Source organism: Mustela erminea, chromosome 3 (assembly GCF_009829155.1).
Source record: "Mustela erminea isolate mMusErm1 chromosome 3, mMusErm1.Pri, whole genome shotgun sequence".
Classification (NCBI taxonomy): domain Eukaryota; kingdom Metazoa; phylum Chordata; class Mammalia; order Carnivora; family Mustelidae; genus Mustela; species Mustela erminea.
Genome location: NC_045616.1, coordinates 93,835,957 through 93,859,730, shown reverse-complemented (window position 1 = coordinate 93,859,730; position 23,774 = coordinate 93,835,957). Strand labels below are relative to the sequence as shown.

The window sequence follows — 23,774 nt, the reverse complement described above, 5'->3', positions numbered from 1 at the left end:
ATGTTAGTTATTTTTTTTAATTAATAGTGCTAAGATTTTGGATTAAGTTAGAGTTCCAGAATGACTGTTAGGGGGTTATTCCATGGATACATCTTCCATCCTGTTTCTTAGCGAGTGAATAAGTTAACATTATACAGCTTCCTGGCTCATGGAAATCTATGCGTGCACCAAGTAAGAAACTCATTTTTTTAACCTTTGTGAATGTTGAAACCCACAAAGTTTCTAGACCCAGTGGGTTAAAGTGTTGAAATTTAAGGTTTTGAAACAACATTAGCAAGACATTATTAAAAAATCCTTACCTATGGGCACCTGGGTGGTTCAGTGGGTTAAGCCGCTGCCTTCGACTCAGGTCATGATCTCAGGGTCCTGGGATCGAGTCCCACATTGGGCTCTCTGCTCAGCGGGGAGCCTTTTTCCTCCTCTCCTCTCTCTCTGCCTGCCTCTCTGCCTACTTGTGACCTCTCTCTGTCAAATAAATAAATAAAATCTTTAAAAAAAAAAATCCTTACCCAGTAGACTATACGTACAGATATTGTCTTTCTTTCCTCCCCTTTTTGCCTTTCATAATTCTTTTTAGTCCTTCCAGCTATCTCATAGATGCCTTTAGGAGGCTTTATTTTTTAGTTCTTCATTAATAGATGTGTACCCAATAAACTAGCAAACTTTTTTAAGCACTAAGGAATAGGAGACCCACTTCTAGTAAGGCAAGTTTATTGCCTTACTAAGACTCCCTCCAAAAGGGAGTCTGTCATTAAAAACTTAATGTATAGAGTAGAATAACTTACATTGGTTGTTATGAAAAATGAATTCTTACAAAGTGGGAAATGTTTTTGTAAAAGTTGGTAAGTTCTACTTTTTGAAGCCTCAAAAATCCATAATGTGCAGTTAAAAGTATTTTCTCAAATATCACTGTTGACAGCTAGCAAATTGTTCAAATGCCCTGGGATTCAGTTCATAAAATGGAAATCTATTTATTTATTTATTTATTTATTTATTTATTTATCTGACAGAGACACAGCAAGAGAGGGAACACAAGCAGGGAGAGTGGGAGACGGAGAAGCAGGCTTCCTGCTGAGCAGGAAGCCCAATGTGCGGCTCATTCCCAGGACCCTGAGATCATGACCTGAGCCAAAGGCAGAAGCCTAACAACTAAGCCACCTAGGTGCCCTGGAAAGCTTTTTTTTTTTTTTTAAGTCTATTGTAGTCACCGTTGAGCCAAAGTTGTAAGGGAAACTCAGAGGCCATTTAGTCCAACTTTCTTTGTCATGTTCCATTCTTTAATATAAATTCTTAAACTCTCTATTTTTTTTTTCAAGATATTTTATTTATTTATTTGACAGACAGAGATCACAAGTAGGCAGAGAGGCAGTCAGAGAGAGAGGGGGGAAAGCAGGCTCCCTGCTGAGCAGAGAGCCCGATGCGGGGCTCTATCCCAGGACCCTGGGACCATGACCTGAACTGAAGGCAGAGGCTTTAACACTGAGCCACCCAGGTGCCCCAAACTCTCTATTCTTTACTAGTTCTAAGGAACTTAACTTTACTAATAAGAAAATGTAGGTTTCTGTTTCTATTTAATCATTCTTTGAGACAATTTTAAAGAGTGGGAGCTGTACAGAGAAGACATTAATATTGATTGAATACTTACTGTTTGTTACCCATAATCTAATTGAATTCTTGCATCTACCTTGTAAAGGTCAAGTATTTATCAAAAAGGTTAAGAAGGCTACCTAGGATTATCCAGGGAAAATTAACTTTGGTGATGGGGTAATTGAGGGGCTACTTTAAGCTTTTTTCTAAGTCAGGATCTTCTCTGAGAATGTGCCATTTATGCTGAGACCTGATTGTTGAGAGGGAGCAACATACTCACAGAAAGCAGAGATGCAAGCCTTCCTGGTGGATAGACCAGCGATGCATAGGCCCTAAGACCAATTCGAACAGAAGGGGTTCAAGGACTAAGAAGGGTAGCATAGCTAGAATATAGCGAGCAAGAGAATGAGGTCAGAAACAGATGGTTCCAGAGTATGTAGGTGCTCTTGTGGCCTTGGTAAATAGTTCGATACTATTCTGTGTTTGATAGAAAGTCCCAAGGGTTTGAAGCAAGGAAGTGATATAATCTGATTCATGGTTTGAAGAAACTGCACTGGTTCCTGTTTGGAGAATGGATTGCAGAGGGGCAAAGGTAGAAACAAGGAGATAGGAAGCTGTTTTCAAAATCCAAGAAATGGTGATGGACTAGACTAGGGAGGTAACAGTGGAAATGGAGAGAAGTGGATGGACTCATGATTTGTTTTGCATATGGAGTTGACTGGCCTTCTTTCTGAATTGAATATAGGTGAGGAAGAGGAAAGAACAAAATCAGAGGTTGTTCCTACATACTTTTACTTGAGCAACAGGATGTTGGGGGAGCAAATCGCCATTCCCTGAAATGGCAGCATTTGGGAGGGGAAAATCTAGAGTTTTGTTTTAGACAGTTTAAATGTAAGGCACCTGTAGGCATTTCGAGCAGTTAGGTGTGTAATCTAGAATTGAGAAGATAAATTTGGGAATCATCAGCATATATATAGTATTTAAAGCCACAGAGGGGGCGCCTGGGTGGCTCAGTGGGTTAAGCTGCTGCCTTTGGCTCAGGTCATGATCTCAGGGTCCTGGGATCGAGTCCCGCATCGGGCTCTCTGCTCGGCAGGGAGCCTGCTTCCCTCTCTCTCTCTCTCTGCCTGCCTCTCCATCTACTTGTGATTTCTCTCTGTCAAATAAATAAATAAAATCTTTAAAAAATAATAATAATAATAAAAAAATAAAGCCACAGAGGGAGGTTACGTGACACAACTGTAGATAGCTGATGAAAAAGGAGAAACATGTAAAAGTTACGATATCTTGAAAACTGAGTGAAGCGAGTTATTTCAAGAATCTAGTGTTATTGAGAGGTCAGATGAGATGAGGACTCAGAAGTGACCCTTGAATTTGCCAGACGGAGGCATTAATGATTTTAATGAGCAATCTCAATGGCATGGTTTAAACTGAAGCTTTGGAGTTGGATGAGGAGAGAATGGGGCTAAGAAGTAGAGACAGTGAGTAGAGATAATTCTTAAGAGAAGTTCTGTGAAGGGGAGCTGAAAAGTGGGGTGATAGGCAGAGGGGACTGTGGGGCCAAGGTAGGTAGGTTGGTCTTTTAAAAAATTTTACTTGCATGTATTCTGCTACAAGGTAACTCCTCCTCATAGTACATTGACCTGCAGACTTGGGGTTTCATATGTGTTAACTGAATAGAAAACTATATCTAGGACCCCTCCAGCTATCCCTCCATACTCCAAGATGCCTTGACAGAAGGAAGAAGAGAAATTCCCTCTATTAGGCACATGTTCATTCAAAAAGCTTTGTTAGTGTTTTCTTTGTCGGGCTCTGGGAAGACAGGAATATCATACCCTGTCCCTACTGTAAACTGCTAATGGTCCAGTAGGGGAGCCCATGGTGGGTACTCCATAGTCTGTATTTGACCTTGGTCTTGAATAAGGAACAAAGGGCACTTCAGTAGAGAAAAATACCTCAGTGCCAGAGCCGCCATACTGAGCAGAGTGAGGGGGTGTGAGGGGGCTTGATGGGGCCAGTCAGGAGGAGTTTGTGGGGGCGGGGAGGTGCAGAGGTGCTTTCCAGCAATTTAAGCTTGCCTAAGGAACAAAGCCAGGCTGTTTACTGAGTTCTGTTATCTAGTAATCAGATGGATTCTTCTAAATGAGAAAAAAAGAAGTGGTACAGATTTCCCCAAAATTGAGTCTTTGTGGGCTTGTGTTGGCAAATGGTGGCCTTCTTAAGGTTGATATTGTGAGCCTTAAATTTGCCTTCTCACCTAGAAGAAAGGTCCAAAATTTCCCTCATTGTTTCACCTCTTAGAATGAAGCATGCAATCAGTGTAATTGTTGCATTCAGCTGTCTATTTAGGGTAACACAGGAAACTAGCAGTGCATTTTCAAGAAAAGCCGATACCATCTGTTATTAGTAATCATCAAAAACATCACTGATTATAAGCTTGCCAGTGGTCAGAGACACTCATACTAGATGAGAAGGGAAGAAAATTATACCATTTAGAATATGGTAAAGCCCTTGCTCTAAAAAGAAGGCTTCAATTAAATGATTTTTTTTAAGATTTTATTTATTTGAGAGAAGGAGGGGTTTGAGCAAGGAAAGGGAGAAGCAGATCCCCACTGAGCAGGGAGCCCAATGCAGGGCTCCACCCCAGGATCGTGATCTTAACCAACTGAGCCACCCAGGCGCCCCGTGATTTTTGGAATGTATCATTCAAGAGTACAGTGTTCTATGCCCCAAGTTTTCCCGTCCTTTCCCCCCAAGTACAGAATGTTGCATGTTAAGTCACACTTCTTCTGAAACTCAGTGAAAACACATAACACAGTTTTGCAGCCAAGGCAGCCAGCTCTGCGAATCTGTCCAGAGTCTGGGTCCTTGTACTGGAGGAGAGCTTAGGGATGAGGGATTGATCCAAGGCTCTCCTCACAGCCACCATTCTTGCCCTCACCATGAATACAGTACAGTTCCACATCAGCAGCCTCACTAGCATCAAGCAAAACCAAAAGATAGCTGGTTTCTCATTTCTCACTCACTGCAGTTCTTTAACCAAATGTTTGTCTTTGAACGGTAGTTTAACCACTGCCTGAATTTTAAAAGCTGTTATTTAAGAGTGTGGCCAATAGTTTTAAGCATTTTGGGAAATTAGTTTAATAGTTTTTAAGGGTTGCATCTAGAAAAAGAGGTAATTTTTCTATTAAATATATGACTTCAGTTTGGTAAATGACAGATTTTGAGTTTTGCTAAGTAGTGAAAGTCCCTGTTAGTTTGGAACATGATACTCAGTAGAACGTGACACTCATCGTTCCCTTGTAGAAGAGTGCTTCCGTTGACCTAAATATAGGGAGACAGTTGTCATAGCAGTAAGTACTAGAGCAGTAGGGAAGAGTATCCACTGTGATCACAAATAGCAGTGGTCATAGCCAGTTTTTTGTTTTGCTTTTTTTTTTTTCTTTTAGCAATTTATATATCTGAAAATTTGGCACACTTTTAAATACAAGGATGAGGATAATGTTGGGAAATGTCTTTTGCAAGTATAATCTTTCTTAATGCTTTTTTCTAACTTGGTAAGTTTTCACTAACTTAGTAGTTTTTACCTTAATTCTGAACTAATTTTTTTTTATTAATAAGACTCATGTATTTGGCCCTTAATGTTTTATTCAGTGAAATAGCTGAGAATGGGGGGAAACCCACTTACTTGCTATTTTATGTGCTCCTTGGATTTTGAGCATCACTTCAAATTTTGAAGAATGGTGGTTTTCTATCTCAGTATTTGAGTCCTGGTTATGGTTTAAATAATGAAGGCAGGAAAGGCATTTTCCTGATAGCAAGGTTTTGGTCTATTTAGGTGATATTTTTCCAACCCCTTAGGTACCTGCTCTGGAATGACTCTGTTTCAGGTGTTCAATTCTCTGCTAATGGCTGAGTCCCAGAATCATTTAAAAACAGGACTCAGAGAAGCAGCAAAAACCCTGAACTACTGTCCTGGGGAGGCCTGACAAGCTTCATTTGTGACATCAAGCTGGAACCCATGTATACTTAGGAAGACAGTAACTCAGCGGCTTGCAGAAGCTTTTTATTAAAGGTCCAAGAGTAGGGGGCAAGTATAGGAGGCAGCTGGACAACTTAGAACAAAATGAAAAATTATCTCATTGTTGGGGCAGAAGCCATGGTGCAAAGAGGTGCTGAAGAACAGTGCAGTCAGCCTGGCGTGTAAAGGATGAAAAAGACATGGATGGAAACAGCCCGTGTGCTCTGCTTGCATGGATCTCTTTCTCTCTCTCTCTTTTTAAATGCACTATTTTATTTATTTTTTTTAAAGATTTTATTTATTTATTTGACAGATATCACAAGTAGACAGAGAGAGAGAGGAGGAAGCAGACTCCCTGCCGAGCAGAGAGCCCGATGCGGGGCTTGATCCCAGGACCCTGAGATCATGACTGGAGCCGAAGCAGAGGCTTTAACCCACTGAGCCACCCAGCCGCCCCTAAATACCCTTAGAGCAGTTTTAGGTCCATAGCCAAACTGAGCAGAAAGTACAGAGATTTGCCATATCCCCATCCCCTCTCCGTCCCTACCCATCTCTACAGCCAACAACCATAGCCTCCCCCCACCCCACTCCCTATCACCATCCCTCAGCAGATCACCCCAGATCTGTAGTTTACATTTTGTTCACTCTTGGTATTTTACATTCTGTGGGTTTAAATAATGTATTAAGTCCTTGTCGTGTGAGGATCACATTTTAGGACTTTGACAGAACATCAATACAAATTACCACTAAAGCCATCATTTTGTCCTCTTAAAATGCAACTGATTATTATTGAAATTTTTAAGGAACTCTTTCTACATGCAAAAGAGTATTTAAATATAAGACTAAATAATTTTATAAAACACTACTGTCTTAGATCTTGGACATTTTCACTTTCTTCTGGGGGTCACTTTTCACAAGAGTGAGAATAAATGTAACTGAGTGACATACACACTCCAGGCACATGGTGGGGCTGATGCAACTACTCAGATGACCACTGAGCTGCGACAGTTTCCGGTCCGTAAGATCATCGTTCGTATTGCGTCTTTGAGCAGAAGGATAGTTACTACACATCATGGATTTTCAAGGTCATTCTTAAATATTCATTATCTATAAAGTCCAAGGGCTACAAGGTGTGTTGTGAAGTTAATTTTTGGACCTGTGTCAGCTCACCCATGGTTCTGCACACAAGGTCCCTTCCCACCCAGTGTACTTGTACCAGGTTTATTTTCCTAAAGGTGGTAATCCCTATTCACTTCTGATATTAAGAAACACTCTCCATATTGGTCTTTCTCATTTTGTCTCTCACTGTTCAGTGTGTTGTAACCAAACTGAACCATTTTGTTCCCTTAAGACACCTCGTATTTTCCTGTGATCCTTCTCCCCCTGTGGAATGTTACCTTGATGAAGCCCCTTCCAAATGATGTCATTTTTCCTTCCTTCATGATATTTGTACCACTTGTACCACTTAGCCTTGTATTTCATTTATGCTTTCCTGTTGTCCATTACTATGTAAATTATAGAACACAGTTCATATTAGACTTGGGTTCATTTCCATGAGAATGACTAGAATTTATTGAACACTTAATATTAGGGTGATGACATTGTCATTTCCCTCACAGTACTTTTTGGATATTACGTACACACAAATAGGTCTTTGTTTTATGTGAATAGTATCACACTGTAGGTATTTTTGTTTTGTCTCTGAACATGTGATGAAAATCTTTTTATGTACGAAAGTTTGTCATTATAATGGCTACGTAATATTCTGTGAAATGGATGTAACCTGCTTGATTTCACTGTCAATGGACATATTAGAAAGTTTTTAAATGTTTGATGCTATAGATAATGCTACAACGAAAGTCTTTGCATGCTTGGGCAGATAGACCAATAGATAGCTTCTTAGAAACAGAGTTACTAAGACTGAGGGTATGAGCATTTTTAACTTGTTAGTGCCAAAATGGCTTCCTAAGACAAAAATTTGTGTTTCCACCAGTGTGAGAATACCCATTTCTCCATGACTGCATTTCATATTATCAACCTTTTTAATTTTTGCCAGTCCATTGCACAGAAAATGTTCTCACTTGGATTATATTTCCTTGTTTACTAGTGAGGTTAAATATCATTTTATATGTTGGCTTTTTGTATTTCTCCTCTGAGAATTATTGTTCATATCTCTTTACCACTTTTTGTTAGGTTATCTTTTTCATAGTGAGTTGTACCACTTTTTTTTAAGATTTTATTTATTTATTTGACAGAGATTACAGGTAGGCAGAGAGGCAGGCAGAGAGAGAGGAGGAAGCAGGCTCCCTGCCGAGCAGAGAGCCCCATGTGGGGCTCGATCCCAGGACCCTAGGATCATGAGGCTTTAACCCACTGAGCCACCCAGGCGCCCCCCACTTTTTTTTTTTTTTTTTTAAAGATTTTATTTATTTATTTGACAGAGAGAGATCACACATAGGCAGAGAGAGAGGAGGAAGCAGGCTCCCTGCTGAGCAGAGAGCCCGATGCGGGACTCGATCCCAGGACCTTGAGATCATGACCTGAGCCGAAGGCAGTGGCTTAACCCACTGAGCCACCCAGGCGCCCTCCACTTTTTTTTTTAAAATAGATTTTCTGTGGTAATCCTTTTCTCATACCTTGCAAGTAGTTATTCCTAGTTTGTCATTTGACCTTTAACTTTATGGTATTTTGGGACTTTTAATTTTTTGGTAGGCAAATCTTTAAGTCATATTTATGGCTTCTCCCTTAGAAAGGCTTTTCATTCCTAAGATTATAAAACTGATAGTTTTATTTATTTTTTATTTATTTATAATTATTCTGATAGTTTTATTTGACTTTTAATCCTTTATTTGGATTTTGAGGTTTATAATAAAGATGATGGATAGGGTGCGTGGGTAGCTCATTGGGTTGAGCATCTGACTCTTGATTTCAGCTCAGGTCATAATCTCAGGGTCATGAGATCAAGCACCCTGTTGGGCTCCATGCTCAGCCTGAAACCTACTTGAATTCCTCTCCCTCTGCTTTCGTGTTTTTATATGTGTGTGTGCGCGCGTGCATGTGCTCATGCTCTCTCGCGTGAGCGCATGCTCTTTAACTCTCTGGCTAATACAAATGAGTCTTTAAAAAAACATGAAGTTAAACAAAATAAGAATAAAGATAGAGATGTAATTTTTCCCTCTTTACAACACTATTGAAACTTTTCCCACTGATGGGAAATGTCAGTTAAAGACTAAAAGTTCTGTTTTGGGGGTGAGGGGGAGTTTATTTCATCTTGATTCCTGTACCAGTACTTTGATTTCTTCTTTTACCTATGTCTTAGATACTAACTTTAAAGTCACCTTGTGGGGGTGCCTGGGTGGCTCAGTGGGTTAAGCCGCTGCCTTCGGCTCGGGTCATGATCTCAGGGTCCTGGGATCAAGTCCCACATCGGGCTCTCTGCTCAGCAGGGAGCCTGCTTCCTCCTCTCTCTCTGCCTGCCTCTCTACCTACTTGTGATCTCTCTCTGTCAAATAAATAAATAAAATCTTTTAAAAAAAAAAGTAATAAAGTCACCTTGTGGATGTCATTAATTTTTTTTTAATCTCTTTGGGAGTTCTATATGGACTGCATTTAACTTAATGGATTACTTGGGGAGAATGGACTTCTTTGCCATATTAAATCTCCTATTTTGCACTCAAATGTAAGTTTCTCCTACTTAGTTCTTTTTGTTCTGTTGTAAAAGTTGTTCTTTTATAAGATTTTATAGTCTTTCCCTCTAGATCCTGTACCGTTTTGTTAGATTTCTTCCTAGGTATTTCATAATTTTTTATTGCCACTGTGAATAGGATCCTCTTTTCTATTAGGTTTCCTATTGGATTTTGTTTACTACATAATAATACCAATTTTTTATGTTTATTTCTGACCACTTTATTAGTCTTAATAGTTTTTCCGTTGATTTCTTAGATTTTCTTTTTTTTTTTTTTTTAAGATTTTATTTATTTATTTGACAGAGTGAGATCACAAGTAGACAGAGAGGCAGGCAGAGAGAGGGGAAAGCAGGCTCCCTGCCAAGCAGAGAGCCGAATGCGGGACTCCATCCAGGACCCTGAGATCATGACCTGAGCCGAAGGCAGAGGCTTAACCCACTGAGCCACCCAGGCGCCTGATTTCTTAGATTTTCTAAGGTACAACTATATTATCTGCAGAAACAATGACAAGTTGTTTTCCCCTCATTCTTCATTTTTCTTGTCTTACTGAATTGTTAGGTATCTCTAGGATATTATTGTAGAGTAGACGTAAGAAGAGGCATCTTTCTCTTGTTCTTTAGAAGTTCTCCTTTTTTTTTTTTTTAAGATTTTATTTATTTATTTGACAGAGACCACAAGTAGGCAGAGAGGCAGGCAGAGAGAGAGGAGGAAGCAGGCTCCCTGCTGAGCAGAGAGCCTGATGTGGGGCTCCATCCCAGGACCCTGAAACCATGACCTGAGCTAAAGACAGAGGCTTTAATCCACTGAGCCACTTAGGCACCCCATTCCTTTCTATTTTAACATTAAAATAGAAATATATTAAATATATTAAATTTAATGCTTGCTATGGATATTTGATAGTCATTTTGTCAAATTTTTAAAAATGTTTGTTTTTCACTTTCTGAATATTTTATCAAAACTCAGTGTTTATATCAAATTGACAATTGCTGAGATAAGCATTTTTTTCCTTTAATCTGTTAATGCAGTGAGTTATCTTAAATTATTTTTCCTGTTGTACTAGTCTTGCTTCCTTGGATTAAATGCTACTTGGTCATCATACCACTGGATACCACGATATTACTTGGTCTTTTTAATGCCTTACCACTAAATTTGATTTTATTTAGACTATTTGTATCTATATTCATAAGCAAAATAATTGGGCCTGTACTTTTTTTTTCCTTTTTTTTCCTTCTATCTCTTCTTGCTATGTAATACTTTATATACTTTAGAGCTAACGTTGATTCATAAAACTGAGCCTGGTGTCTTTGAAGAGGACATTTTGACTGCTTTTTAATTTTAATTACGATATTCAAGGGCTGTTAACATCCTGAGCACTTCTCTCTAGTTGTGACCAACTTGTTAATTTCATGAGACCTCAGGGGTTTTTTTAACTGTTATTGAGAAATGATTGACATACTTCGCTGTCTGAAGATATACAGGATGATGGTTTTACATATACTGCAAAATGATGAGCACAATGGGTTCAGCTAACGTGCATTTTCTTGTATAGATACAATAAAAGGGGGAAAAAATTCTCCTTGTGATGACAGCTGTAAGGATGTATTCCCTTAACAACTTTCCTGTAGATCATATGGCAGTGTTAGCCATAGTCATTACGATGTACGTTACATCCCTAGTGCTTACTTCTAACTGGAAAATTGTACCTTTTGATTACCTTTCTCCAATTCTCCCTCCTCCCATCCTCCACTTCTGGTGACCACAGATCTAATCCCTTTTTTCTGTGAGGTTGGTGTTTTTGTTTTGTTTAGATTCCACATAGAAGTGAGATCGTACAATGTTGTCTTTTTCTGACTTATTTCACTTAGGTAATGCCTTTTGGTCCTTCCGGATTATCCCACATAGTAAGATTTCCTCATTTTTTTAATGGCTGAATAATAATTATCCATTGAATATATACACATCTTTATTCACCCATGGACACTTAGGTTGTTTCTGTGTCATGGCTGTTGTAAATAATGCAGCTGTGAACATGGGAGTGCATATATCTCTTTGACACAGTGTTTTCATCTCCTTTGAATATATTCCCAGAAGTGGAAATTGCTAGGTCAAATGGTAGTTCTATTTTTAATTTTTTTAGGAACCTCCATAATGCTTTTCATAATGGCTGTGCTTGTTTACAGTCCCACCAACAGTGCACAAGGGTTCCCTTTTCTCCATATCCAAGCCACCTCTTATTATCTCTTGTCTTTTTGATGATGGCTATTCTAACAGGTATGAAGTGTTATCTCAATTGTGGTTTTAATATGTATTTCCCTAACAACTAGTGACACATCTTTCTATGATGTAAAATCATAAAAAGTATTTTTTTGTACTTTATTGGCCATCTATGTATCTTCTTAGGAAAAATGTCAGTTCAGGTCCTGTGCCCATTTTTTAATTGAGTTATAGGATACCCTTGAATAACATGGCTTTCAACTGTGTGGGTCCACTTAAATTTTGTATGTTTTTCAGTAAATAAGGTACAGTTCCATAAATGTATTTTCTCTTGGAATTTTCTTAACATTCTCTTTGCTCTAGCTTACTTTATTGTAAGACTCTAGTATGTAATATGTATAACATATAAAATACATGTCAATCAACTGTTTGTTATGGGTAAGGCTTCTTGCAGTCAACAATAGGCTATTAGTAGGTTTTAGGCCAGAGTTACACATGAATTTTGACTGTGTGGTACTTGGTACTGCTAACCTCCATGTTACTCAAGAGTCAACTTTTTTTGCCATTAAATTATAGGAGTTCTTTGTGTGTGTGTGTGTGTGTACTTTTTTTTTTTTTTTTTTTTAAGATTTTATTTGCTTGAGAGAGAGTGAGAGCAAGCGGACATGAGCAGGGGGTAGGATCAGAAAAGGAAAAGCAGACTACCACTGAACAGTGAGTCTGACTTGGGGCTCCATCCCAGGACCCTGGGACACAACTGAGCCACCCAGGCGCTCCTGAGTTCTTTGTATATTTTAGATATTAACCCCCTCTATCAGATACATGGTTTGTGAATAATTTTGCCCATTCTCTAGACTGACCTTTCATTTTATTTATGATTTCTTTTTGCCATGCAGAAGCTTTTCAGTTTGATGTAGTCCCACTTGTTCTTTTTTTTTTTTTTTAAAGATTTTATTTATTTATTTGACAGAGAGAGATCACAAGTAGGCAGAGAGGCAGGCAGAGAGAGAGAGGAGGAAGCAGGCTCCCTGCTGAACAGAGAGCCCGATGTGGGACTCGATCCCAGGACCCTGAGATCATGACCTGAGCCGAAGGCAGCAGCTTAACCCGCTGAGCCACCCAGGCGCCCCATGTTCTTTTTTTTTTAAATAAACAATTACTTATTTGAGAGAGAATTGAGAACAGAGCAAGGAAAGAGCAAGAGAGAGAATAACAGACACCCTGCTGAGTGCCAGTGTGAGACTCAATTCTATGACCCTGAGATCATGACCTGAGCAAAAATCTATAGAGTCAGACACTCAACTGAGCCCCCCAGGCGCCCCTATTTTTTGTTTACTTTGGCTTCAGGTATGATTTCCCAAAAATCATGTTGAAGAACTTACTCCCCATGTTTTCTTCTAGGAGTTTCATGGTTTTAGGTCTTAAATTTAGGCCTTTAATCCACTTCAAGTTAATTTTTGTGAGTGCTATAACTTAGGGGTCCAGTTTTGTGCTTCTACATGTGAATTTCCACTTATCCCACCATCATATATTAAAGTATTGAGTACTGGCACCGTTGGCACATTTTAGTTGGACTGTTTATATTTGGGTTTGTTTCTGGTCTCTAGATTCTTTTCTCCTGATCTATTTGTCTATTTTTATGCCAGTGCCATAATGTTTTCAAGACTATAGCTTGAAATCAATGTGTGATGCCTCCTGCTTTTTGTTACTCTTTCTCAGGATTTCTTTGGCTCTTCAGGGTATTTTGTGGTTCCATATAAATTTTAGGAGTGTTTTCTCTATTTCTGTAAAAAATGCCAGTGGGCACTTAATAGGAATTGGGCTGAATCTGTAGCTGGCTTTTGGTATTTTAAGAGTATTCCCACACAGTTCAAGGGTAACCTATTGAAGTGTGTTGCGAAATCGATGAACATGAGATCTTTCTCACTTATATGTGTCTTTAAATTTCTTTCATCAGTGTCCTAGTTTTCAGAGTAGAGATCTTTGACCTCCTTGGTTAGATTTGTACCTAAGTATTTTATTGGTTTTGATGCTATTATAAGGGGATCAATTTCCTTTCCAGAAAATTCGTAAAGTATCAGTTTTCTTAATGGTAAAATGAGGATAACTAAAGCTAACTCCCAGTATTGTTGTAAGGATTAAATGATGTAATTGCTTACTGTAATTATGCTTCACAGATTTAAATGGTCATTAGTAGTAACAACTGATGTTACTGTTACCCCTCAAGTGGATGTCATGTGGTTATCTTCATTATCCTCTGCTATTGCAAGTTGGGTGGTAAACTCCATACTGGAGAGAGATAATACAAAGATTAGCTAGTGGTCTGGCCAACAGCAGTAGGCATCAACTCAGTGTGACACACCCCTTTGGGAGTCTGGATCTCCCTCAGGACTAGAGCTGCTACGTGCAATGCTCTCTTACACAGGTGAGGAAGCACCACCTGTTGTACAAGGAACCCATGGCAGGGGCTGTGTGTGCACACCTTGGACATGTGGAGTTTGTTCTCCACCTTGGGTATGATTATTTAGGTTAGTTTTTGAAAGATCTTAAAGTTGAATGGAAAGATGACCTTTTTAAAAAGTTATTTGAAAAATCAGGATTGTAATATATGAAGAGTTGCGGATTAAGTGACTGATCCCAAGAACATTCTTTAGGGGTTTTGTTGCTTATTTGGCAAATACTTAGAAGTCTGGTGTCAGTCCTTTTAACAGGAGTGTAAAATGTCAGGGTGGGATAAACTAGATGTATGAATTAGAAAATGGAGGCTTGCAGCATTCTCACCAGCAAGCACAATACGGTTTTTTCCAGTCTTATTACTTCAAAATCCCTCATCTGATATTTAAAATGTATTTATGTTGAGTCATTTCTTTCTCTCTTACTGGTGAACCAAAAGATCATGAAATGATTCTGCAGAGCCAGTAGCATTACGTTCAGTTTCTTTTTTTGTATATATCAGATAAGAGACTTGCAAATGGAAGTAGGGCCACCTCACATCCTCTGTAGAGTCATGGCAGTGATGTTTGCCTTTTTGTCACTGATGCTACATTTATTAGTTCATAAACCCATTTCCAAAGAACCTAAGAGCTTTTTGATGAAAGGTGACTATAGGAAGAAAGAAGTTAGTTTCTAACAGGCTGCTTTTTTTTTAAATAAACATTTCTTTCCTTCTTTGTAGTGTTTAGAAAGTACTAGTTTCTGAAGTGTGTTGCAAAGTGAGGGTGGGGAGGCTGACAGGCCAAGTGGAAATGAATGCATATAATTGGAGTTTGGATTTCTTAGTTTTTAGCTAGGAAGGGAAAATAGAAGTTTCGAGCTTCATCTCAACTTAAGCCTATAAATTGTTCTTCCAGCCATACCTTCTGGTTGGAGAAAAGCTCACTCATCTGAGGAATTAAAGCCCCTGAAGAGGCTGACTTTTGGTAAACCATACTAGTAACAGAAGTGAAAAGGCCACAGTTCAGAGTTGCATGTACGTCCCCATAGACTAGGGAACCTTGAACACCTCCCAGCTTTTACTCATGCTGTCCTCCTGTAGCTGGTAGGCCTCAGTAGCTAGTCTTTCCAGCAAGCCTAAGAAAAGTCCACACATTTTGAGATTTTTACAGTATTTAAATACTTCTTCAAGAGGGGGTATTTGTCCTGTCACAGAGTGACCATGGAGCATTGCCAGGACTCGGGCCCTGGGTACATGCCTGGCTGTATTCATTAGTAGCCATGTTGTAGCCGTGTTGTAGTTCCGGTTATTGTTTCTAGCTCTTACTGTATTCTGCTTTTACCATTAGAAGTACCCATAATTTCATGAGATTTTTAAGATGTTACTTTTATGATATACATTATATGTCATATATTTTTAAAATATACTATTACATATAATTAATGTTACCACTACATTTATTTTAAGTACCAATGACTTCTTTTTCCAGAGCAATCATGAAATTTCACAGTATGAAAATGGAAGAAATCAACAAAATTATTCGTGACCTTTGGCGAAATACCTATCGTGGACAAGGTAATTGACATGGTTTGTCATGAATGGTTTTTCCAAAGTCCTGTCCCTAGCTGTTGCCACATAGGATCTCTTATCATGCCAGCATTATCGCCTGGACCCTTTCTGAATATCTCTTTGAGATTTTCTAAGAATTCTTATCTTGACAACATCATGTAGCAAGAAAAAAAAAATGCAAAGGTTTTCTATTCCAGAGCCTGACAGGACTTACATATTTGGCTATATACATATTACATTTAACTGATGACCTAATAGATTCTGTTGAAGTGTAGATAGGGATAAACTGAAAGACGATAAGAAGAAAACCAGCAGGAGGAAACTCTTAATAGGGGAACTAAGAAATGCAGAGCTGAGACTGAGGGTTGGGGCATCTGGGTTGCTTTTGTGTCCTGAACCTTCTTAGCCAGTTGAATGGTAATGTCAGCTCACATGTTATTTCAAAGGCTTACTTAATATTTGCAAATGACAAACGGCTGCAGAGTGTAGGTTCCTCTGAAACCATCTTTTTGTGTCAGATATTGAATACATAGAAATTCGATCTGATGCCGATGAAAATGTATCAGCCTCTGATAAAAGGCGGAATTACAACTACCGCGTGGTAATGCTAAAAGGAGACACAGCTTTGGATATGCGAGGACGATGCAGTGCTGGACAAAAGGCAGGTATCTCAAGAGCCCCGGGAGCCACCTATACTCAGAAAATTGATGGGGAGAGAGTACTGTTGGTGCCATGAAAGCATCCAGGGCTGCCCTGGAATGGTGAGAAGCTCCTCTAAGCACTCTTTGTTGCCATATAAGGTTGATCAGACTCACTTATCCCATTCCACTCTTCCAGTTCTTTTTTTTTTTTTTTTTTTTTTTTTTAAAGATTTTATTTATTTATTTGAGAGAGAGCATGAGTGAGGAGAAGGTCAGAGAGCAAAGCAGACTCCCCATGGAGCTGGGAGCCCTATGCGGGACTCGATCCCGGGACTCCGGGATCATGACCTGAGCCGAAGGAAGTCGTCCAACCAACTGAGCCACCCAGGTGTCCCCCACTCTTCTAGTTCTAACCAGCATTTCCTGCACCATTAGGTGGTCTTTTAGGAGAAGGGTCTGAAACATTCTCATGTGATAGGCCTTATGTAGAACAAGCAGCTAACAACCCTTGTTTCATAAAACTCCTTATGGAACAAAGTTATTATATCATCAGTTGTAAGACATAACACTATTTATGTGCCACCAAGAAAGAAAAAAAATGGAACCGTAATTGCAAGAGTGTGTCCTGATTTCGAGTGATCAGAGGTGGGGAAGGATGTTAGAAACAATGACCTGTAGTATCACCAAACGAGATCCTAGGTTGAGCCAGATGAGGCATTAAAATATAAAACTCTCATTGAGAAAGCAGCCTCATCACAGGACTGAGTCCCCACCCCTCTTCTCCCTCAGCCTAGCCTTTGGGCCTGTAGATCCTCTAAAAGAAAGGTCTGCTAGGGACATCTGGCTGGCTCAGTTGGTAGACCATGCACCTTTGATCTTGGGGTTGTGAGTTTGAGCCCCATGTTGGGTGTAGAAATTGCTTTAAAATGTTAAAAGAAGGGTTTGCTAGACCAGAATTCATGACACACTCAGTAGCTGGGCCAGGCACTTGGCTCCACATGTGGCTCTGGCAGAATATGCTATGTTGGATAGGGTGCACAGAGCAAATCAGAAAGAGGAATAAAGCTTTAAAGAGTCAGGAAAATTGGACCTGCATCCTTGGGAACAAGGCTGGGTTCCTTTGTGCACAGGTCTGTAACCAAGACAATCTGGATTCTTGAGCTTCCTTCTTTGAGATTAGAAGCAGATTATGTTTCAAAACCCTTCTGGACCCCCAGTTTTCTTAACAAAATCTTAAAATTCTCGAAATGGCTCACATTATCTGAGGTATTTCATAGTTTTCAGTTTTTGCTTTAACAGTCCTGCGTGTATGTATTTTATTGTCAGCCCAGACAGCAGATATTAATTTAAGGCACATGCAGATTATTATCTTAATCATAGTTTGCAAAAATGACAAATTTGTGATCTATAATCAGTATTCCTACTTGCTTTGGTGATTTTTAGTAGTTATGAATAAGAAAAAACAGTTTGAAACCCTTCCCTTTGGGTTAAGAATGCTTTGGAAATTATTTGAACAAAGTAGATTTCCCAAAGATACTCTGAAATTACAAAAATTAGCAGTAATTGCTTCCTTGGTGTTGGGGAAGAAGACAGACTAATAGTTTGGTAGAGGTGGGCCAGGAACTTCATTTAGGCTCTACTCTGAGTACATGGTAGTGGAGGTGGCAGCCACAGTGGGGTTCAAATACAGGAAGGAAGGGTCTTCCCCAAAGGGGGAAGTATCCCAAGTAGGAATACTGATTATAGATCACAAATTTGTCATTTTTGCAAACTATGATTAAGATAATAATCTGCATGTGCCTTAAATTAATATCTGCTGTCTGGGCTGACAATAAAATACATACACGCAGGACTGTTAAAGCAAAAACTGAAAACTATGAAATACCTCAGCTATGATCCTGACTTCTGCAGTCTCCCAGCCTGCCCTGGGCAGCAGAGAGAAGCTGTAAACTGTTCTGTCCCACGCTGATGCTCCTTTTGCTCACAGGTTCAGGGGATGGGGTATTGACAGCTCACACAGAAGTGGTTTATACTTACTAGACTGTTCTGTCACTCTTAGTTCTGTGTCCCTTATGCCCTCAGATGGCTTCAGCCGCATCTGAGGGTTTAAGTATTGGGTTTCTGTTAACCAAGAAGTGCCTCCAAGTGTCAGTTCCTTGGATGGCTTACATAAAACCATACTTCTGTACTTCTGATACATTGACCCAGGAATATTCTTTCTCTCTCTGTTGGCTTGCTCAAACTTATACACGTAAACATTTAAGTGTAGGTAAGGCACAGTATCCGGTGCCCCTTTTACACCATGGAACATAGAGATATCAAGATAACTCAGAGATAAGACGTGGGGGGGTACTCTGGAAGATGTCATGTGTCCATGTTTCCTAACTAACCTTATTATCAGGAAAATAAAATATCCAGGCCTTGAATTTTTAACATTGTTAAACTGTTACTCAAATTATTAGTTAGAGATAAAGGGTGATACATTTCAGATTCAAACCTGGGACTTCAAGTTTCATTATAGCTGACAAGATTTGTGTGTATTTGGGGTAGTGAGATCACCATTGGTTTTAGCATTTTACTTCACTGCCAGTGACAGGCTGAGATAAGTACCTGATGGCTCACATTCTGGAAGGGTTTAAACATCTGGCTACAGTGCCATGCTCTCTCAGATAAAAGAGCAGTGATTTACCTAAGGTCAGTGAGCCCATTACATTGCTCCCTTTCCCTGACCAAGATATTAGGCCAGGTCTGCCTACTTTCCTAAAAGTGAATGAGGAAAAGGTCTGTGCACTACAGCTCAGCTCTCCTGCTTTATTACAGGTGTTAGCCTCCCTCATCATTCGCCTGGCCTTGGCTGAAACGTTCTGCTTGAACTGTGGCATCCTTGCCTTGGATGAGCCAACAACAAATCTTGACCGAGAAAACATTGAGTCTCTTGCACATGCTCTTGTTGAGTAAGTATCTCCTAACCTGGGGGCAGGTTATGATAGAACTCTCTGTCTTACTTTAAAAACTATAGTGAAAACCTTGTCTGGATGTGTCTTCCTTGGGGAAGCTGGTTGGTGGCAGACCTTAAGCTTTACCTCTGATAGTAATTCTTCAGATGCTTAAAAAAAGAACTAGGTGGGGAACAGCAGTCCCAGACACATCCTGCATCTCCCCGAGTGTGTTCATAGGGAAACTGAAGGGTTTCCTGGTTTGGTTTGGTTTGGTTTTTCTGTAAACCACCCCCCCACCCTGCACCCAGCAGTGCCCACATGTCACGTAGAGGACTTACCATGCCCTGCTAAAACATTTGTAGGTGCTGACAATGGATTTTGGCCCATCTCCCCAGTCCTGTGAAGAATGATAGCTCTTACTCAAAAAGTATAGTAGTGGTTAAGTAGAAACTAGAAAGTAAAATCATACACACCTTTGCCACATTCACATGCCCTTGGTACAGGCTCCAGGGATAGGCACCCATTGCTGAAAAACTGTGCTGGCAGAGGAAAGGCACTTTCTCCCAGCTGAAGAAGCTATTTTGGGTACTCTGACTCCAGATACATTCTTTTTGGCAGAGCTGATAGGGAGGGGAGCCCTTTCCCAGCCATCTCTCAGTAGTCTTATGTGGCCAGCGCATGAGGGCTAATACTTTAGGAAGCCACATGCATCCAGCTTCAGGCAAGGGAGAAAGAAATGATTAGTTAAAAGAAAAAGTCTGATTTCAGTCTCATAGCTAGGTACCTCAGCATATAGGTAATGAGCAAAAATGTTCCCAGTACACCCACTCAGGCCTCCTGTGTGTCATACCAATGATGCATCTAGTGACTGGTGGTGGCAGAATTCTAAGTAGACCCAGCTCCTAAGAAGGCAGTGGGGCTTGCAAATGTAATTTCCCTTGCCTGTAGTTGGGTCTTTTTTTTTTCCTTTTCTCCCAGAGAGAATTAGTAACAGGTCACAAAAACCCCAGACAAAGGAATAAACCAGACTCCTAAAGTTGAACAGCACAGATATTAAGGAAAATTAAGTAAGACATTTCTACCTGCTTTAGTAGGAAGAACTTGATGTTCTAGAAGAAACTACATCATATATTCTTATCAGTGCCTATGTCAGACCTAAGTGAAGAATCACTTCAGGCACCTGTGCTGTCTGGAGAGGAGATGGGTCTCATATCTGGAGGGTTTGAAGGCCTGGGTCCAGCCCAGGCCTTTCCCAATTCCTATAGGACTGGCAGAGGCCCTGGTCATCACATTGTGTCATGTGTCTGACAAAGTTCTCAGTGGCTTTTTACCTAAAAGAAAGGATTATTTGTGCTCTCCAGTAATAAAATGTTCTAAATACACTGTTTCAGGATAATCAAGAGTCGCTCACAGCAGCGCAACTTCCAGCTTCTGGTCATCACACATGATGAAGATTTTGTGGAGCTCTTAGGCCGCTCTGAATATGTGGATAAATTCTACAGGATTAAGAAGAACATTGATCAGTGCTCAGAGATCGTGAAATGTAGTGTTAGCTCCCTGGGTTCTTATGTTCATTAAAAATAGTCACGATTTTTGCCTTAGAAACACAAGTCCTCAGGCAACTGCTTATTTCTGGTATCAACTGAGTCAGTAGGAAAATCTGTCCTCTCAGAGGAGCTTTGCATCTAGGATTTTGAATGAGAAGTTCTACCATCATTAAAATTGTTTCAAATGAAATTTGGACTGATTTCCTGGACTTCAGCTCCCTGTAGGCAGCCCCTGATATGCCTTGGTGGCGGGGAGGGGTCAGTAGCAACACAGTTGGATTCTGCTCCCCTGCTTCCCGGTACCTGAGTTTAATTCACTCGGCTTCCACTTTTCAGTGGACTTTGGAGAAGTAGATTCTCACTGTCTGGATAATGTGAATTACAACTGAGCCTTCATATCTGAAGATGACCAGAAATGAAGAGGTTTTAGTATTTCAGTCTGCTCTTAATTTTATAAATCCAGGAAGTGACCTCCCTCACTGGCTGTTGGTTTCCCCAAGTAAAATTCAAAGTAATCACATGGGTGCATTAGAGTTTCAAGGACCCTTAAATAATCATGTAACTCAGTTTGTACCGTCTTCCCTCCCCACATGCTCCTGTCAGGGAGCCATCCAAACTTGGGGCTTGGTCTAGACAGATGAAGTTCTCCACTGTGCACATCTACCTTTGGAAAGCTCTGATCCAGATCAGGCCTCCCTTGGCTTGGGGCATGATCTGCCATCATGAAGAAGTCTGTTCCTCTCTACATCTGTCCTGTGTATCATCTCCGGTTCATGAACAATGCTGATTGTTCATCCCGTGTGCATTACAGTGTAGAGAGCAAACAAGACTCACCAGATCCTAGCCTCCTCCTAGTGGGGTCCAACCAGACCTGGAAGAGTAGGACTCATTCTCATTACAGATGTCATTTCTAACAAAAATTCAGTCACACCTTTTTCCTGGAATTGCCAGCTGACAATGGGAAGCTTTTCCCAAGCATGACACGCACAATGCTACCAAGTCACACACTGCTGAATTAGACCATGGAGTGTTATCTTTCTGAATCTCAGTCATGTGGCACAACATTTTGTGCCACCTGTAACTCTCCTGAGCAAGCAGTACAGACAGGCCTTCTCAACCAGGGTGTGCAAAGAATCAAGCCCTGAGGCCCTCAGTGAAGTCCTCATCCCTAGAGCTTGTGAATGTTCCCTCGTGTGGCAAAGGGGACTTGGCAGATTTGATTAAAGGTAAGGAGCTTGAGTCAGGATTGTCCTGGTGGGCCCGAAATGTAATGGTGACTAGCCTCATTCAGGCAGAGCATGTGTGTTGCCAGAGAAGGTGGCATGCTAACTGAGGCCACAGAGCTGTGCTTGGAAAGAGGAGGAAGGGCTATGTGCCATGCACTACAGGCAACCAGGAGAGGCTGAAAAAGGAATGCTCTCCCCTCAGAGCCTCCAAAAAGGAAGAGCCCTGATTTAGGGGTTCTGATCTCCCAAATCATGTGAGAGAATTGGTTTATGGCATTTTAAGCTGCTTAGTGTGGGCTAAGCAGCAGCAGTAGGAAATTCATACTGTATCCATTGTATAATCAGTTTCTGTGCATCTAAGGTGATCTCAGTTGATCCTTGCACAACATAGGTTTGAACCCTACATATACTGGGGTTTTTTCCCCCAGTGAAGTACAATATTGTAAATGTATTTCCTCTTCATTATGATTTTCTTAGTATTTTTTTTCTCTATCTTAACTTCATGCTAACAAAACAGTATGTAAATGTATAATATAGAGAATATGTGTTTTATCAACTGCTGATATCATCAGTTGGGCCTCAGTCAGCAGTACAGTATTAATAGTTAAGTTTGGGGGTAGTCAAAAGCTATACATGGGTTTTTGACTGCACTGAGGGGTTGGTGCCTCTAGCTCCTGGGGTTCATTGTTCAAGGGCAAATATAGTTACATACTATCTGTGAGAGAACTTAAAAAAGAGTTACTTGAATCATTTTCTGTATTCTGTTATTCACATGAAGAACCCTGGTTGAGAAAGCCTGGTCCAGATTCTCACCCAATCCTTGGATCAAAGGGCCAAGCAGCACAGCCACCACTCCCAACCATCTACTTCCTGTCCACAGACTTACAAGGTTCGGCCATCCTAATTTGCTTTGAAAAACAAAAATTACTCTATTTACCAAACTAGCATGGTATCCACAAAGGTACCAGTCTCAGAGCAAAGATCCAAGAATTTGTAAATTAACTAGAAGCACTTCAATTCCAGCCATACATTAAACATACACAATAACCAATAGCTCAGGAATTCAAGAATATTTCAAAATGTGATAAATCTGTTCATAAATCATCACCATAATAAAGCCAAAGAGGAAAAAATTCTGATACCACATTTTTTTAAATAAAATTCAGTATCTCCTAACTTTAGCAAAACTAAAAATTTTTAAAGACTTTTAAGATTTTATTAGAGAGCAAGTGAGCGGAGGGGCAGAGGGAGAAGGAGAGAATCTCAAGCAAACGCCTACAAGCACAGAGCCTGATGGAGGCTTGCTCTCACAACCCTCACCTGAGCAGAAATCAAAGAGTCTGAGGTTTAACCGACTGAGACAACCAGGCACCCCCAAAATATTTTCTTAACATTATTTGTCATCAAATCAAAATTAAAGTCATCTTAATAGCAAAAGAGGAAGCATTTCCCATTAGATAAAAGACATGAGATCTTCTATCAACAGGTTTCTGAAAGTGCTAGTCATTACAACCTGGAATGACAATAAGGGCAATACAAGATAAATGCAGGCAATGAAATAGTTATTTGCAAATTGAAAGATTTCCCATTCCCAGATGGAGCTTCTCTTACAGCCCTTCTGAGAGTGGCTCCCTTCCCATTCCCCTTGTACCTGTGCCATGAAAGTGGGGTAGGTGCCTTTCTGTTCATTTCTGCTTCTAGATCACTCTTCATTCAACACCCCTGCTTCACATGAGGGATGAATAGGCATCACAGTGTGGAGATGAAGAATAGGAGGCAAAGTCATAAGCTAAACCCAAGCACCACCACTCCCTGGCTCTGAGACCCTGGGCAAGTCATTTATTCCATTTCCATATCTTTTACGTCCATTTCCATATCTTTCAAGTAGGTAAAACAGCTGGAGGATTGTT

At 40.1% G+C, this 23,774-nt stretch overlaps 1 protein-coding gene across 7 annotated transcripts in view; it reads left to right on the top strand.

Moving 5' to 3' along the window:
- RAD50 (RAD50 double strand break repair protein) overlaps positions 1–20,828 on the top strand; it is a 230,906-nt gene extending 210,078 nt beyond the window's left edge. For 6 of the 7 annotated variants that reach the window (XM_032336771.1, XM_032336768.1, XM_032336765.1 and 3 more), the window contains 4 exons: positions 15,432–15,517; positions 16,030–16,172; positions 18,973–19,106; positions 20,483–20,828. In XM_032336771.1, coding sequence (XP_032192662.1) covers positions 15,432–15,517; positions 16,030–16,172; positions 18,973–19,106; positions 20,483–20,669 — 550 coding nt within the window. In that variant the 3' untranslated portion in view covers positions 20,670–20,828. The remainder of the gene's footprint in view (positions 1–15,431; positions 15,518–16,029; positions 16,173–18,972; positions 19,107–20,482) is intronic. The other variant, XR_004284081.1, reaches the window with a different exon arrangement.
- The last annotated feature ends 2,946 nt before the right edge of the window (positions 20,829–23,774 follow it).